The sequence below is a fragment of the Rousettus aegyptiacus genome, unplaced genomic scaffold (genome assembly GCF_014176215.1).
Source record: "Rousettus aegyptiacus isolate mRouAeg1 unplaced genomic scaffold, mRouAeg1.p scaffold_m13_p_5, whole genome shotgun sequence".
In the NCBI taxonomy this organism is placed as follows: domain Eukaryota; kingdom Metazoa; phylum Chordata; class Mammalia; order Chiroptera; family Pteropodidae; genus Rousettus; species Rousettus aegyptiacus.
In genome coordinates this window covers 118,130,765-118,146,536 of record NW_023416308.1, presented here as the reverse complement: position 1 = coordinate 118,146,536, position 15,772 = coordinate 118,130,765, and the positions used below count along the sequence as shown (strand labels likewise).

Genomic DNA, 15,772 nt, shown 5'->3' with positions numbered 1-15,772 from the left:
AAGCATGTAGTATGTGACAGTCTTTGTCGGGCAGTGTGCTGGGCTTACCCACATTTATTTGTTGATTTTTTTCCCTGCTTTCTTGTGAGAGATGGTGATTATTTGCCCATCTCAGCTTCCCTGGTGAACGATTTAAAGGGGTATTTCAACGAGGAAGGGGTTTTCAGGTGGGGAATGCGGGGAACTAACTGAGAAATCGACTCTTAAAACACTATAAATAAAGGTCCAAGTGTAAATGTGGAGAAAAACAAAGATGGCAGGAAGTTGGTCGCAAGGCCGAGGCTCACTGTGGGAGCCGCTGGAACTTGAGTCATAGATAAGCCTTTTGGACATCAGTTCGCAGGGGTTGATCGCAGTAGGGCCTTCACAGCCGTCCTGTATCCTTGTCCGGAGGAAGGAGGTGGGAGCCCCCGGGTCCGGAGTCATTCCAGCAGCGTGGATTATTGGATTCAGTTGGATTGTCGACAGCTGGCAGCCACCAGTTCTGCTGGTCCTCAGGGTGTTGGAGGGGCGGCTTCAGACACTGCCGTTCTCCCTGTGTGCGTGTCTGTTGGGGCTGACTGTGTGTGCTTCTTAGGAGTGCGTTTTCTTATTTGGAACCAGTGCGACAGGATTTACCTCTTGGCGATGTATTTCTGTCCTCTTGACCGGTCAAGTAATAGGCTTACTTTGAGTTAATGAGCAGCAGATTTGAGAAACCTATTTAAAGAGATTATTTTAAGAAGAATTCATGAAAGAAAACTATGATTTTTACTTCGCTTCAAACCTTTTATGTGGTAAAATGCTCAATCAGGAAAAGAAATCCAGTATCATGATAAAGACAAGCTTAGAGTGAAATCTAGGTGCGTGCTGTGCTAAGAGCTCTTTTAAGCACCGAATTCTTTCCCTCACAAGTGTGTAGGTGCTCCATAAATTAGAGGCAGAATTTAGACGGAGAACAGTCAGGAAAGCAGCTTACGCGCTGGCAGAACCGCAGCCCGGGCTCCGTCTGCCACGTGTCTGTATGATCCCAGCGTTCCAGGGCCGAGTCTGGTGTGGGGCGTAGTCTTGTTGAACCATACTGGGCTACCAAGGCCGCTTCTCATCTTTGCTTTTTTGTTTTTTTTTTTTACCTGCAGCTCCTAGCCGCAAGTCTTCAGTTGGTGTGAAGAAGACCAGCAAGAGCAGAGCGTTGCCGAGGCAGTCCGTGTCCAGACTCCCAGCTTCTTCCAACTCTACCTCATCTAAGCTAACTCATGTAAATAATTCCAGGGTACCAAAGAAACCGAAAAAGCCTGCGAAGCCTTTACTCTCTAAGATAAAGTTAAGAAATCATTGCAAACGGCTGGAGCAGAAGAGTGCCTCGAGAAAACTCGAGGTAGGAAACTTGGTACTGAAGGAGCCTAAAGTCGTTCTGTATAAAAATTTGCCCATCAAAAAAGATAAAGAGCCGGAGGAGGGACCAGCACCAGCCGCGGTGGCCAGTGGGTGCTTAACCAGACACGCAGCAAGAGAGCACAAGCAGGGCGCCGGGCCAGGCGCGCCCCCCGGGGACGGCGCCCCCAGCGCGTACACAACCAGGCGGTCCGCGAGGACGCGAGTGGATTTGAAGGAGACCTCGGACATCAAGCTTGAACCAAATACGGCGGACGGCTGTAGAAACGGCTTGGCGGAAGCCCGCCCGGACGGCGGCGAGCAGCCGGCCCCTACGGTGCAGGAAGACCTGGCTCACGACACTGCCCACATCGAGGAAGCAAAGTGTCCTAAGAGTGACAACAGCATTGCAAAAAAGAAGTCACGACAAGGAAAACTTGTGAGACAGTTGGCCAAAGCAGAGGAGCCCACCTCGCCGCACGATTCCCCAGGAGGGGCCGGGGCGGGGCCAGATGCGATGTCCCACCCCGCCCAGGGCGGGCACAGCGGCTCGGAGGGCGCGCCCGGGAGCTACGTGGACTGGGCCCCGTCCCCTGTCGATGGTTCCATGGTGGCCGCGGATAGCTTCAAAACAAAAGACAGCTGCAGAACTGCAAAAAGCAAAAAGAAGAGGCGGATCACAAGGTACGATGCACAGCTGATCCTGGAAAATAACTCCGGGATTCCCAAATTGACTCTTCGTAGGCGTCATGACAGCAGCAGCAAGACAAATGACCAAGAGAACGACGGGGTGAATTCTTCAAAAATAAGCATCAAGTTAAGTAAAGACCACGAAAATGATAATAATCTCTATGTAGCAAAGCTTAATAATGGATTTAACTCAGGATCAGGCAGTAGTTCCACAAAATTAAAAATCCAGCTAAAGCGGGACGAGGAGAGTAGGGGGTCATACCCAGAGGGGCCTCACGAAAACGGGGTGTGCTGTAGTGACCCGCTCTCCCTGCTGGAGTCCCGCATGGAAGTCGACGACTATAGTCAGTACGAGGAAGAAAGTACAGGTGACTCCTCCTCCTCCGGCGGGGAGGGCGAGGGGGAGGACTACGATGATGACTTTGAAGATGATTTTATTCCTCTTCCTCCAGCCAAGCGATTGAGGCTAATAGTTGGGAAAGACTCTATAGATATTGACATTTCTTCCAGGAGAAGAGAAGATCAGTCATTGAGGCTTAACGCATAAGCTCTTGGTCTTAATTTGACCGGGGATAACTACTTTAAAAAAATAAAAAATTCCAGTCGATTATTCCTCAACCGAAACATTTTAGCGGCAGCACTTCTCTCGTTTCTTCACTTAACAGCATAATACTGTAGAAAGTGTACAGCGTACTGACTCTTCTTAAGTCTGATTTGTGCAGATTTTTATTGTACTTTTTAAATAGCCTTCTTACGTGCAATTCTGAGTTAGAGGTAAAGCCCCGTTGTAAAATAAAGGCTCAAGCAAAACTGTACAGTGATAGCAACTTTCCACCCAGGACGTTGAAAACAATAATGTGGCTACACAATTTTTTTTAACCTAAGAGCATCAACCGGCTCTTTAATATATGACTAAATAATTCAAAACAAATCATAGTGGCAGCATATTAAGGTTTCCTAGTATATGCTAATATCACCAGCAATGATCTTTGGCTTTTCGATTTATTTGCTAGATGTTTCCCCCTTGGAGTTGTGTCAGGTCCACACCGTTTGCTGGCCCAGGTGTCCTGTTCGTGGCCTTGGTTAAATAGCAAACCATCGGTCGGGAGTCAGATTGGTTTCTTTAAAAAAAAAAAAAAAGTACAATTACAAGCGTGACAGCTAACTTCTCAGTACGTTCTCTGTACGAGGGGAGCAGTGTGCGGGATGAGTTTCGATGCGACGTATTTATTGCTTGTCATGTAAATTAAAGACCTTGTATTTAACACTTTTCAATCCTTTTAGATAAAATTGTTCTTTGCAAGAATGATTGGTGCTTATTTTTTCAAAAATTTGCTGTGAACAATGTGATGACAACAAGCAACATTTATCTAATGAACTACAGCTATCTTAATTTGGGTCTTCAAGTTTTCTGTTGCACTTGTAAAATGCTACAAGGAATATTAAAACTCTATTCACTTTAACTTATAATAGTTTATGAAATAAAAACATGAGTCACAGCTTTTGTTCTGTGGTAACCTATAAAAATGTTGTCTTTGAAATTCAATGTAAAGAACTGAAAACAATGTATATGTTGTAAATATTTGTGTGTTGTGAGAAATTTTTGTCATAAGAAATTAAAAGAACTTACCAGGAAGGTTTTTAAGTTTAGAAATATTCATGCCAATAAAATAGGAAATTATAAATATATAGTTTTAAGCACTGCATCAGTGGGAGTTCTTGGCTTATGTTAATGTATGAAAATATCAAAGAGTTTTTGACTATATTATCAGTTAAAAGAAGAGTCAGATTTAATTTTTTTTTGAAGCACTTTGAGAAGAGAAATTAATTTTAAGTAACTTAATGAGCAAAATTTTGGTTGCTACTTTATGTTCAGTACCAATTTTTTCATTTCTCTGGATTGTTTTACAAATCATTGGACAAAGAATTGGGGAATATAAATCTGTAACAGGTGTTCGACGCCAGTGGGTCTCTCATTTCTGGGAAATGTGTCCACGTACCTCCAGACATACAGTGTTCCTGAGTAAAACCAATTTGGGGGATCTGCGTAGCATCTGTAGAAAAGTAGCCCAAGTTTTAAAATCCCAGACGGAATCTGCGGGTCACGAGAAGTCCGGTGGCGGGACCCGCCCTGCTCGCTGTGCGGGTCGGGCCCTGCCGGCTTCCGGGTGCAGTTCCGTGACAGCTGCCAAGAGGTTCCAAGTAGCAGTTGATGACCCTGCCATAGGTTGGTCACGAGTACGGTGTGTTTCCTCCTCCCGGTCTCCGAGGAGTTCCTCCTGCAGCGTCTCGTGCCGTCCCCCGTTGGTCACGGCACGGTCTAACCCTCAGGGACTGAGTGCAAGTGCGGGCGACGTCCTCGCACACACACACACTCGCCCGCCGTGCTCCGTCCCGAGTCCTCGCCCGCAAAGTGCCCCGAGGCGCTCGGAGCGCGTTCCGGACCACGACCAGGCCTACCATGTCCCTGTGTAGGAGGAGCGAGACTCGCACCACCGAGGAGAGTCGCGCGTAGACCCCGTGTCCGGACAGGGCCAGAGGGCGAGGGCCACCTGTCCTCCCCGCCTCGGCGGGGCGGTTCTGTGGAGGGTCAGAGACCATCTCTTGAACTGTTCCTTGGAATACCAACAGCCATTTCAGGAATTTCACTCTTAAGGAAAAAGTAATAAAATACCGCGTTTCCCACTTTTCTCCGTTTTCCAGCTTCACTTTAGTAACTTATTTATGATGTTTGTTCTAACTGTTGCGGCCTCGTCCCTTGAGGCCAACCTTCCCGTGGGTCCGAGCAGTGGCACTCGGTGGCAGTCGCTGCCTCGGGGTCCGGTGTGCACAGCGCGCGCGGCCGCCGCCGCCGCCGCCTTCCAGGGAACCCGGTTTCCGCGCTCGAGGGCAGGGCCTCGGAGCTGCCCCAGCGGCCCGTCGCCGTGCGCGGAGGCCGCTCGGAAGAGGCCAATAAAACTCTCAGTAAAACTTTCAGCTCGAGCTTATGCAATGATTGGTAAAGACTTTGGCATTGTAAGAATTAGGAGATGATCAGAGAAATATATGTAAAGTATTCGATTTTCAATCATTTTTCAAACTACTGTTTTAAATTGTTTTGCTGAGTTGTAATACTTTTGAGATACAATGTATTCCTTGTACTGAAAGAATGAAAAAAAAAGGACTTTTTCAGCATTCGAGGTAAGTTCTTTAACGTTTCATTAAAAACATTTTTTACAAATATTTTGTACATGCACTTGCAGTATTGAGGTTAATCATTTTAATAAATTCGGAAATTAAAACCATTTGGCCAGTGTTCACTGTATCTGAGAAGAAAAGGTCAGAGTGGTGATTTCCTCCCACGAGGTTTTCGTTTACAGTGGAATCTGTAAAATCAGAGTTCCTGAAGTTTTCACATGTTTCTGAGCGGTGCGTTCTCGGTATCCTGGTCTCCTTTTGCTTCTGTTTTAAAAGAGCTCTCTGCTGCTCAGTAAAGGAATGGGGGGGGGGGGGGGCTAAACCAACGAGCCGGGTGCTTTTCAATGCCCTTGGCCCCGGACCGCAGGAAGGCTTTTGCGGCGCGATCGGTGGTGCACCCTGGTCGCTCGGTTTCTTCCTCGCCGTGCTGGACGGAGCCGGCTCACGCAGAAAGGCTGTCGGTCCTTCTTTCTCCCACTGAACTGCAGCGGAGCCTAGTGGGAAGAGGAAACGTGGCTGGCTTAGAAGTCCGGAAACCTGAGTTGGCCAGCCCTGCCACCGAGGGACCCTGGGCACACTGCTCAGCCCCAGAGCTCATCTTTCTAGCACCGGAAGTCAGTGCGGACACCCGATCCTGTGGCCGGTTAAGCTTCGGTGTGAGCTGCACCCACTCCTGATGAAGTGGTCGGGGCGGGTGGTGCAGGTCAGACTGAAAAGCACTGACTTCCTGGTTCATCGAAATGTCCGTCCAGACTCCGTCCCCAGTGTGAAAAGGGCTAACAGGCGGCACGTCGCTGGGTCTCGGGCCCCCCGTCCTCTGAAGTGCGCCGCCCCTTGCCGATGACCAGCGACAGCTCGCCCACCGCCTGCACCCAGAGCCCTCGCGTGATTTTCCCAAACGCCAGCCTTCTGTCACCGTCTGCCACGTTTGCTGCAGGGCCCAGTAGCACTCAGAGCAAGGCGCAAGCAGGCCGCCACCTCGGGCAGGCTCGTGGCCCCGTGGCGGTGCGCGTGACTGCAGCAGGCCGGGGCGGGCGAGAGGGTCTCCAGCCTTGTCCCACCCCATGTAAGAGCTCCGGCGTTGCCTGTTTGCTAACGTGGCCCGGGAGGGGGCAGGTGCGTGGTGGGCAGGCTCAGGGGGGGGCAGGGTCTCCCAGCCAGCTGCCCCTCCCCACTCCCTGCGGCTCCTCCACTCACACTCCCAGGGCATTGAGCTCACCTTTGAGGAAACAGCTGGAAACCTGCTAATCCGGAGGACGGAACAGGGACCGTGGTGTCTCAGAGGTGGCTTTGCTAATGCTTTTTAAAAAGGAGAGGGTGTGATGTGTCACCAGATAGTTTATTCTTGCCAGATTTGTGAGTTTTCTGCCAAGTTGCAGTAGATGGTGATGGGGTGTGTGTGTGGGGGCGGGGGGAGGGCCACGCAGTCGAGTCCGCTCGGCCCAGGGCAAGCAGAGCGTTGCCGGGTCTGCCCGGGCCCACCAGGGGGGTGGCGGGGCCCACGCAGGTGGGCTTCCCAGGCTGAGACCTGAGCGGCGGGAGCGAGGTCGCATTTCCTCAACGTTTGCTGAACGCCTCTTACGTGTTAGGTGCCGGGGGCGGGAGGCATGGTTTGAGTCTCCCCCTTGCGGCATGTGATTAAAGCCGCGAGAGCAGGTGAGATGACCTAGAAAAAGAGGACAGACAGGGCCCTGCCGACACCGGCACGGACGTGGGCCGTCTCCTCCTCGAGACCGACCTGGGGAGCACAGCCAGGGGCGGCCCTGCCGGGAGGAGCCAGACCGGTCAAGGGAGGAGAGCGGGAAGGGGCGAAAACTGGCCGCGAAGGAGCAAAGCGTGACGGGGGGGCCGGTGCATTTGGGGGTGGGGGCGGCATTTGTTTTAATAAGAGACAAGCAGGCCTCACCGCTGACATGGGAAGCTTCCGCAGGGATGAGTTCCAAGAAGGGACGTGAAGGAGTTACTGAGTCTGGGGAGGGGGTGGGGGTGGCCTTAGGGGCGTAGGTCCCCTTCTTCCTCTGTTCCCGGGGAGAAGAGGTGGTGGATGGGTTGGGGAGCCGGGCCCAGCGTGAGGGTTTCTGTTTCGTAAAGTAGGAGGCCAAGTCATCGGAGAGGAAGAGATGAGGGGCCCCAACACTGGAGGACATGAGGGGGATTCGAAACTGAGAAAGAAAGCAAGACAGCCACGGGGGCCTCATACGAGTCATCACGACGACTTTACCGGAACCTTCTAGGTGCCAGTCGGTACTCTAGGCACCCCTGGGGGCCACCACTGGTGGCAGCGCCTCTCTGCACATGTGTGAGGCTCGCAGTTTGCTGGGGGCCACCGAAGACGGCAGGGCTGGGGGGTACGAGGCTCAGGTGGGCAGAAGAGGGCTTGACTGAAGAGCCCTGGAGTGCACGCAGGTCAGGGAAGGGAAGAGGAGCCTGCGACCTGAGCGGGCCAGGGTAGATGCGGCGCTCGGGGCCTGGAGGCAGCCCTGTGGCCGGTGCACAGCCGAGCGTAGCCAGACAAGCATGCAGGGAGGGCGGGGGGCTGCGGCCAGAGGGTAGGCTCTCTGGAGTTTGGAAGGGCTGCGTTTTCAGTGACGAGGAAGGCCAGGGGGCGTGTCCTGCTTCTGAGACCAAGATGTCGGACAGAACTGAGGTTACCCAAGGTGACAGCAGCCTGCCTTCACCGTGAGTCCTGGGGACCAAGCGGCCGTGCCAGCAGCCAGACCGGAACCGAGCCTGTGGACCAAACGCAGGAGACATTTGAGACAGACACCCTACTCCGGATGGTGGGGCCACCTCGGGAGGTGAGCGCAGGTGAGGTGAGTGAAGGCTTCCCACCTGTGTCTCAGAGAATGCGTGCACCAGCCTGCCTGGGGCCGCGCAGCTTGTGGAGACTGGCAGAGCCAACGGTCAGGCCCACATCCGGCTCCGAGGCCCTGCCAGCCCGAGTCACGAGGGCCCGCCTTTGCCAGGTTAATTCTGAAATCTCTGTTTCCTAAGAATTCCCTCTGCCGACACATAGCAATCACTGCTTTTCTACTGTCATTTCCATGCAGTTCCGTGGGGCCCGGAGAACCTTGTCCAAAAGTTACTGGGCGGAGAAGCGAGGCGTCCCACGCCCATTAGTCAAACACACGCTGGGAGCTGGGAAAGGGGGCCCAGAGCCGCAGGTGTTTGCCAGGCCGCCAAGGGGCGTGCGCTCGTTCTCTGAGAAAAGCGAGTCGAGCACAGGAATGCCTGGAGACAGCAAAAGGCGAAAGTCCAAGGTCCCCTCCAGCCTGGCCGGCTGCCGGACGCTGCTTTCAATGGTGACCTTACGCGGACGTAATCTGACTGCAGAGGCGAGGCCGAACCTGACCGGGTGGCGTCTGCGTCCTCTCCTAGAACACGGCCGTGGCTGTGGCTGTGGCTGTGGCCGGGACAGTCGTCCTGCTGTGGGGCAGATCACAGAAGCTCTGTCGACTCACGTGTGAGAGGCGAGGTCTACTCGCCACTACTAACCCGTGTTTCACGCCCCCCGGGGAGCAGGTTAGAGTGTTCCGATTTCATTACATCAGCCACACTGGGGTTGCCGACTTAGACGCTGCCTGGGACATGACCAGGAGGAAGCAGGCGGGCTGTGGCCGATGGGAGGAGGCCCTGCCCGGAGTCTCTCGCCTCTGAACCAAACAGAGTGACATTCATTTCCTCCTCTTGCCAGCCAAACGATATTTTTCTTCTTGGGGTCAGAGGGCGAGTGAGGGACTGAGCCCCCAAGTGGGCCCGAGCGGGCCCAGGAAATGGCTCAGTCTGGGGTCATGGCCGGCGGGGGGGCGCAGGCCCGATCCCCCGCTCCAGGTCTGCCTGGGGCCGGGCCGCGCTGCTGGCACGGATTCGAGCTGGGCCTGGGTCCTTCCGCCCTTCGTGGGGTGAGTGTGCGCAAAGCACTTCCTCCTCCAATCTCGCTTTTCTCACCTGTGGAACGGGGCTAATACTCGCACTTAAGCTTGGGATGGTCGAGGATTAAGAGCCTCCTCACGCGGGCTGGCGCCCGTCAGCGGTGTCGGCCGGCATCGCCATGAGCCACCTCGGCAGCCTGTGCATGGTCCCCCCCGACCCTCCTGGGCCTCTTCTTTCTGCCTCTCCCCTCTCAGCTGACCCCTGCTCAAAGGGCCTAAACCACGACCTTCATCCCAAGTTCAACACGCCAGGCTGCTAGAGCTGGTCTCCGCCGTCGACACGGACAGAAAATGATTCTAGTTCTTTCTTCCTCTGGCCGATGCCGCTTTGTCAGCCAAGCTGTGCCTCCTCTGCTCACCGGAGGGTGCCACGCCACCCCTGTCCCCCCCCCCTCCTTCCACAGGGATCTTTCACCTGCGCCCACATTGCAGATACAGAAATAGCCAGCACGCGCCTGACGAGGCGTGTGTGAGAAGCCTCGTCCTCCTCCGCCTCGCAGAGGGTTAAGTGAGCCAGCTCAGCGACCCGTGAGCCAGGGCGAGGGCTCAGGAGCCCTCAGTCGCTCCGATTTCCTGGACTCTAATTCCAAAGGCCATGCTTTTCTCTGGCTTCACTGGATCGGACCCAGCACCAGCAGGCGCCTGGTGTGACCCAGCTGTCCCAGGTCAGGGAGGAAGACCGACCCCAGGGAAGGGCGGGGCTTTGTCTGTGGTCACACAGTGAGCCGGAGGCAGAGGCCCGCGGGCCTTGAACCCGGGCAGCGCTGGCAGCCTCGGCCCCCCGGGCAGGCAGTAGCAGGCCATGCCTAGCCTAGGCAGGGCCACTTGGGCAGCCTGGCCAGCGACGCAGCTGCTGTTGACATGTGATAAGGTGTGTTTGTTTAGCTGGAGCCGCTCATCAGAAAGGTTAATGTTCAACTCCCTGCAGCCCCTGGAGCCTTGGCAGGGAGCAGAGGGCTGAGACCCTCCCCGGCCCGAGGCCCACGGCCCGTCTGCCCTTCTACCCCAGACAGTGTCGAGAGTCAGTTCCCGCCTTAGCGCCAGGAGAGGGGCCCCAGCGTCTCTCTGGGGCCTTTGGGAACGCTGAAGGCCACCAGGCGGGGAGCCTCACTGCCACTCCCAGGACTAGGAGGCCGAGGCTCAGAGCGGGACAGTGCCGGCATCGTCACACAGCCCACGGGGCTCCACCACATAGGGCCGGGCGGGCCTGGGGCCCCCGGGGAGCCCGGCGAGTGGCGGCTGGGAGTGTGGGCCGAGGCCGGGGCTCCCTGGGTCAGGCGCCTCCGCTTGCCCTTCTCTCTGCCTCGCCCTTGGCCCGAGCCGCGCCCTCTCACTCCTCAGGTCTCTGTGCAGATGTCGCCCCCAAGTCTTCTCAGACCCCCCACTCCCACCCTGGTGCTCTCTTTGCTCAGCCCAGATGGGTGTCAGACCTAGGAAGGCCGGGACGAGCAGCAGGCTGGTGGGGAGGGGCTTCCTTCCTGGAGAAGGAAACCCGTGGGGCACGCAGCCCCCCCCTCCTCAAGTCGCCTGGAAAAGCCAAAGCCTCGGGCTGCCACCAGCCATGGGAGCCCCTGGGCCAGCCGGTCTTCGTCCCTCCCAGGGAAGCGGGAGCCCAGAGGCCATGCTGGGCAAAGGGGCCGTGTCCAGGCTGTGTCCTGGGACCACGCCGTCCTGCCCAGCAGAGAAAGTGCTCCACGTCGGGCCCGGGGGCGTGTCCCGAGGTTCGGGTCGGGGAGGACCGATGGCCAGAGGGTCGCGGGGAGGGGCAGCAGCCTGTCTTGCTTCCGCCTGCCATTGCCGCAGGTTTTGTGCCAGGCAAGAGCAGCGGACCTACGGGGAGCACTCCGCCCTCTGGCCCTCTGGGCACAGGGACCCACTCCCGAGGTTCCCACGCAGCCCCGAGGCCTGGGCCCCGTGACGGCTGAGCTCACATGCCCAGCCTCCGCCAGCCTCAGGGAACCTTCCCGGTCCACCTCTGTCCAGCCGGGAAACACAGAGAGGGGAACAGGCCCGCCTCCCTCGTGGGCGAGGAGGGGAACGTGTTCCGAAGAGGGAGCGAAGCCGGAGGCACGAGACGGGGCAGGGCACCCTCGGCGGCCACGGCCACATAGCCGAGGAAGGAGATGCCCGGTGGGAGACGAGGGCCCCGGGGGCGGCCCCGCCCCCGCCGCCAGCCCGCCCTCCCGCCCAGGCGGCGCTCCAGCCCAGCGCCACCAGCTCCGAAGCGGCCCCCTCTGTGCCGTGGGGACAGCGGGCACGGCGAGGATGCCATGGGGCCTCTGGGCGTCCAGCCCGTGCTCAGAGAAGCGGCAGGCGGGGCCGCCGTGCGGCGAGCCGGGTGTGGCGGAGCCCCACACCAGGCGGCGTCCCAGGCACGAGGTCAGGTGAACAGCTGCGGCCCGGGTGTCAGCAGCAGGGCTTCCAAAGTCCTCCGTGTCAGCTGGGTTGAGAGCCGCCCGCGAGGATAAGCTGGCCTTGGACTCTGGCCGGACCTGGACTCTGTCCCCCCCGCAACTCGGCCCAGCCCCAGCTGCCAGCGCCCCCCGGGGCGGTCCGCAGGGCTGCTCGGCCTGTGATTCGATGCATTCATTCGCTCCCTCATTCATTCATCCGTGGGTGTGTTTGCTGTGGGTCCACTCTGTCCCGTGACCTACACTGGGCACCGGGGAATCCGCTGTCCCTGTGGGCGCCTTGTCCCCAGCCTGACAGACAGACAGACTTGGGTCGGGGCTCTGACGAGGAAAGCCCAGGGACAGGCAGGCACAGCAGAGCAGGCTTCTCCCGGGAAGTGTGTCCTTTGAGCTGGGTTTTGAGGGAGGAGAAGTTGGGCCGTGGAGGTGGAGAAGGCCTGCTGCCCCCCACGCCCACCGGCTCAGAGGGGCGCGCCCCCACCCGCCGGCCGCAGGCCTGCTCATTCACCGCAGTCCCCTCCCTGGGCTGAGAGCTGAGGCCTCAGGTGTTCCTCGGCCTGACACCCCCTCTTTTTACCACTAGGGAGGTGTTGCTTTAACCACATATCGATGATACATTTCAAAGGAAAACAGAGGTGCGTGGGGGAGTCTCAGAAGGCAGGCTCTGGGTGCAGGTGGGCCTGCGCTCGGCTACTTGCTGGCTGCCACGTCTTCTAAGCCTCAGTGTCCTCATCTGTGAAATGGGAGCTCGTGTGGCTCCGGCGAGGAGTGAACGCAGCGGCCACTCTAACGGGCGCGGCATGGGGCCTGGCGTCTGACCAGCTCTCCGTGAGATGTGGGAGGAGGCCCTAGACGGACCCCCCCTCCTCACCTCCCGATGGAGGCAGGCCTGGGCACGCAGTGTTTGCGTGGGCAGAGGAAGCCGAATGCTCCCCGCCCTCAAGAGGACATTCCTTCCTCTGGGGCTTCTTGGACCTCCGCCCAGGGCCAGCTGTCCTATTGTGTCCCTGCCGCTACCTCCTCAGCGCGCCCCGCCCCTGCGGTGGAGGAGGCGAAGGAGAGAGCAGAGCCACCGTCAGCAGGGCTGCGACCAGCGACGGGCGGGCTTGGCCCACGGTTCCCTCGTCGTGGTCATTTGCTACGTCCACGTCCTGGAGGCCAGTCCCCTTCTTTGGAAAAGGCCACTTCCTCACTCTCAGTCCATGGAGCTGGGGGTGGACCAGCTTCCCCAGCCTGACTGCAGGCTGGCCAATCAGAGGGCACGTCCCCCGGGGCACTGTGGCCTGTCCAGGGATGGACAGACAGTCGAGCAGGGCCAACGAAATGCACCTTTGGGACTTGCGCTGGGATTCGGAGGCCCGGGGAGCTCCCTCCCCTGGGGCTGCTTCGCTCGTGAATCGTGAGCCTGGAGCTGCCACCCGCCTTCTTGCCACCCCAGGGCAAGGCCACCGAGGGCCGAGATTGAATTGGGCTGACATTCGCAACCCCGGATACAACTTCCAGGCCTTTGACACCTGCTGCCGTACCGGAATTGGGACACCAGAGGCCGGCCTGGTCACCGACTTTCTGTGACCAGGCCCTGTTCCAAGCATCTGTTAACAGCAGGCTCTGACCCCTGCCTTGTGAAGTATGCAGGACTGGGACGGCCCTGCTGCGACCGTGAGGTGACTGGCCTGGGCCTGGGCCACCCGCCGCTCCACTTGGCAGGCAGCCCCAGGAGAGAGCGGCGGCAGGCTGGCCCGACCCCTTCACCCCCCCGGCACCTCCCCAGCGACCCCGACCCCCACCAGGCTCGCTGAGTATTGTAAGGCCCGAGGCACAGCTGGGAAGAGCGGGGAGCCGGAGGCCTCGGCTCCTGGGTTTAAATCCAGACCCCGCCACCACCCGGCTGTGTGATGCGGGGCAAATGAAGTCACCTCTTTGAGCCTCCCTGTCCTCATCTACTGAATGGGAACGATAATAACGACAACTAATTGTCAGCTGTCACCTGAGTCTAGGCGCTGGGCTTGACCGTTCCCTGTGTCGTCCTGATTTCTCCTCACCTCTGCGCGTTCGAATGAGGAACCAGGAAAAAGCCACAGGTCCGCAGAACTGGCAGAGCCGGGGTTCGAACCCCAGTTTCTCTGTTCTAAAATCAGGACCTTCCTTATCAGGTTTCGTCTCAGGCAAGAGTCAGCCAGGAAAACAGGATTCAAAGCGGAGGGATCGAACCCAGGCACGTGGGGGCTTCCAAAACCATCGGAAACGCTGGGGGACCAACGGGGCAGGCAGGCGCCACCCGCCTGGGGGAACCCGAGTGTGGGAATGGCAGGATTTGTGTGCACCCTACTCGCTCACGCTGGGCACTTGGGTGTTTCCTACTTGGGGCTGGTAGGAACGGGGCAGGCAGGCACGGCTCACGCACGTCTGTCGGTGGCCACGACCTTCGGCACACATCCAGCGGTGTCATCATGGGCGCCCAAGATACGTGTGTGTTCGCGGTCCAATCATTTCTCCGCCATTTGTTATGAAAAATTCCAAACCTACGGAAAACGGGAAGGAGCCGTTCAAGGACGCCCACGTGGGTTCTACCTGGACGCCACCAGTAACTGCCTCGGCGGCTCCCTGTCCCTCTGCCCATCCGTTAATCGACTGTTGTTGATGGGACAACAACACTTTAAGAAATGAAAAGAGGATGCAAAATTATCCGAAAGAGAGATCGGGAAATAAGCAAACTGCCAGTGGCCACGGTGATCTCCGCCTGATAGGATTTTTTTTTTTTTTAGTATTGGCCAACTTTTCAGCAGTGAACATTTATTACTTTTTTTGATCAAGAAAAAAATATATATTTTTAATTTAAAAAAAAGAGCTTTGTTTTTTATAGGAATTTCTTTCCTTGGGGGAAGGAGGCTGGGGGCGGGGAGCGGGGAGGGCTGGCTGCACCCCCTTCAAAGAAGGAGCCGAGGGAGGAAGCAGGTGCCAGAGCCCGGGTGGCCGGAGGGGCGGGGACGGGGAGTTGCCATTTAATGGAGACAGTCTCAGTTCTGTAACGAAAAGAGTGCTGGAGATCGGCTGCAGGACAAAGTGGATTTACTCAGCGCGACTGAACGACACCCTTAGAAACGTCTAAGATGGCGAAAGCGGCCACCTCTGATGAGGACCCACTTCCTGAGACAGGCGGTCAGGCAGTGGGAGGACCCCACTTGGCTCACAGTCATACATGTAAAGTACGACCAGTCGAACCAGTTTAGAGCGGTTCTTCGGGAACATCGGCTTATCGTGGCAGTTGAGAAGCACAGATGGAGAGGAGCCAGGTGGGTCCCCGCAGGTGGGGCTTTGCCGGGCGGGGACGGCAGGGGAAGGAGAAGGGCTGTAACACGTGCCCCCCCGATCGCGGCGGCTAACCGCCACCAACCCCGGCCCTCGCTCGCACGCGGTGCTCCCAGGTGTTCCCGCCCGGCCTTCTCTGCCCCACGCGGTGACTCTGGGAGTCAGGCTCCCTTCCCCTCACGATGCCGTTGTCTTCACCGTCAGCTCCCTGGGTCACTGTGGGAGGGGAGGAGAGTGTGGGGAAGGCCTACCAGATATTTATTCTCCTTGGCCCTGAAGGGACACGTATTCCCTCTGTTCGTGGGGTAGGTAGGCCCCTCGTGTAGTGGCAGGTCACCTTCCGTGGGGTGATCCAGGGACCCAGGGACCTTGGAACTCATGCTGCTGCCCCAGCTTCTTCCCTTGATCCTCTGCTGCCGGTCAGACACAGCGTCGTGGGAAGGCAGCAGGGCTCTCCCGGGAGGGAGACGTGACCTACGGAAGGGGTCATGTGGCCCCAGCCTCTTTTCGCCAAGGGGTGAGGGGCTGGGAATGTGGCCATCCTCTGTGCCCGAATAGTGCAAGTGTCTCTGCCGGGCAGGGGTGAGGGGCAAGCGTCTGTGTGCGAGGGTGGAATTCACACTGGGCACGGGGAGAAGTGAGAGCTGGAGGGGACAGACTGCCAAGGCCATGACTGGAAGGCAGAGAGGAGTCAGGAGCCAGTTTTGGGGGGCAGGGCTATTTCTGGTGCTGAAAACGTCCAGGGCATGGCGGCAGCCTCCGTGGAAGAAAAAAGAATGCAGGTGAGGGGTCAAGAGCACAGAGGGCAGGTGTCGCAAGGGTCATGCAGGTAGATGTGACGACGAGTCTGGAGCACGGTGTTTTTCCTCTTTGAACACTCTGGCTGTGGGCCAGGCTCGG

At 57.4% G+C, this 15,772-nt stretch overlaps 1 protein-coding gene across 5 annotated transcripts in view; it reads left to right on the top strand.

Annotated features, from left to right (window-relative positions):
• The window catches only part of KMT5B (lysine methyltransferase 5B), a 50,525-nt gene extending 45,198 nt beyond the window's left edge, over nucleotides 1-5,327 (top strand). For all 5 annotated transcript variants that reach the window (XM_016131807.2, XM_016131837.2, XM_016131817.2 and 2 more), the window contains one exon: nucleotides 1,119-5,327. In XM_016131807.2, the coding sequence (XP_015987293.2) occupies nucleotides 1,119-2,590 (1,472 nt within the window). In that variant the 3' untranslated portion in view covers nucleotides 2,591-5,327. The remainder of the gene's footprint in view (nucleotides 1-1,118) is intronic.
• Nucleotides 5,328-15,772: the final 10,445 nt, after the last annotated feature.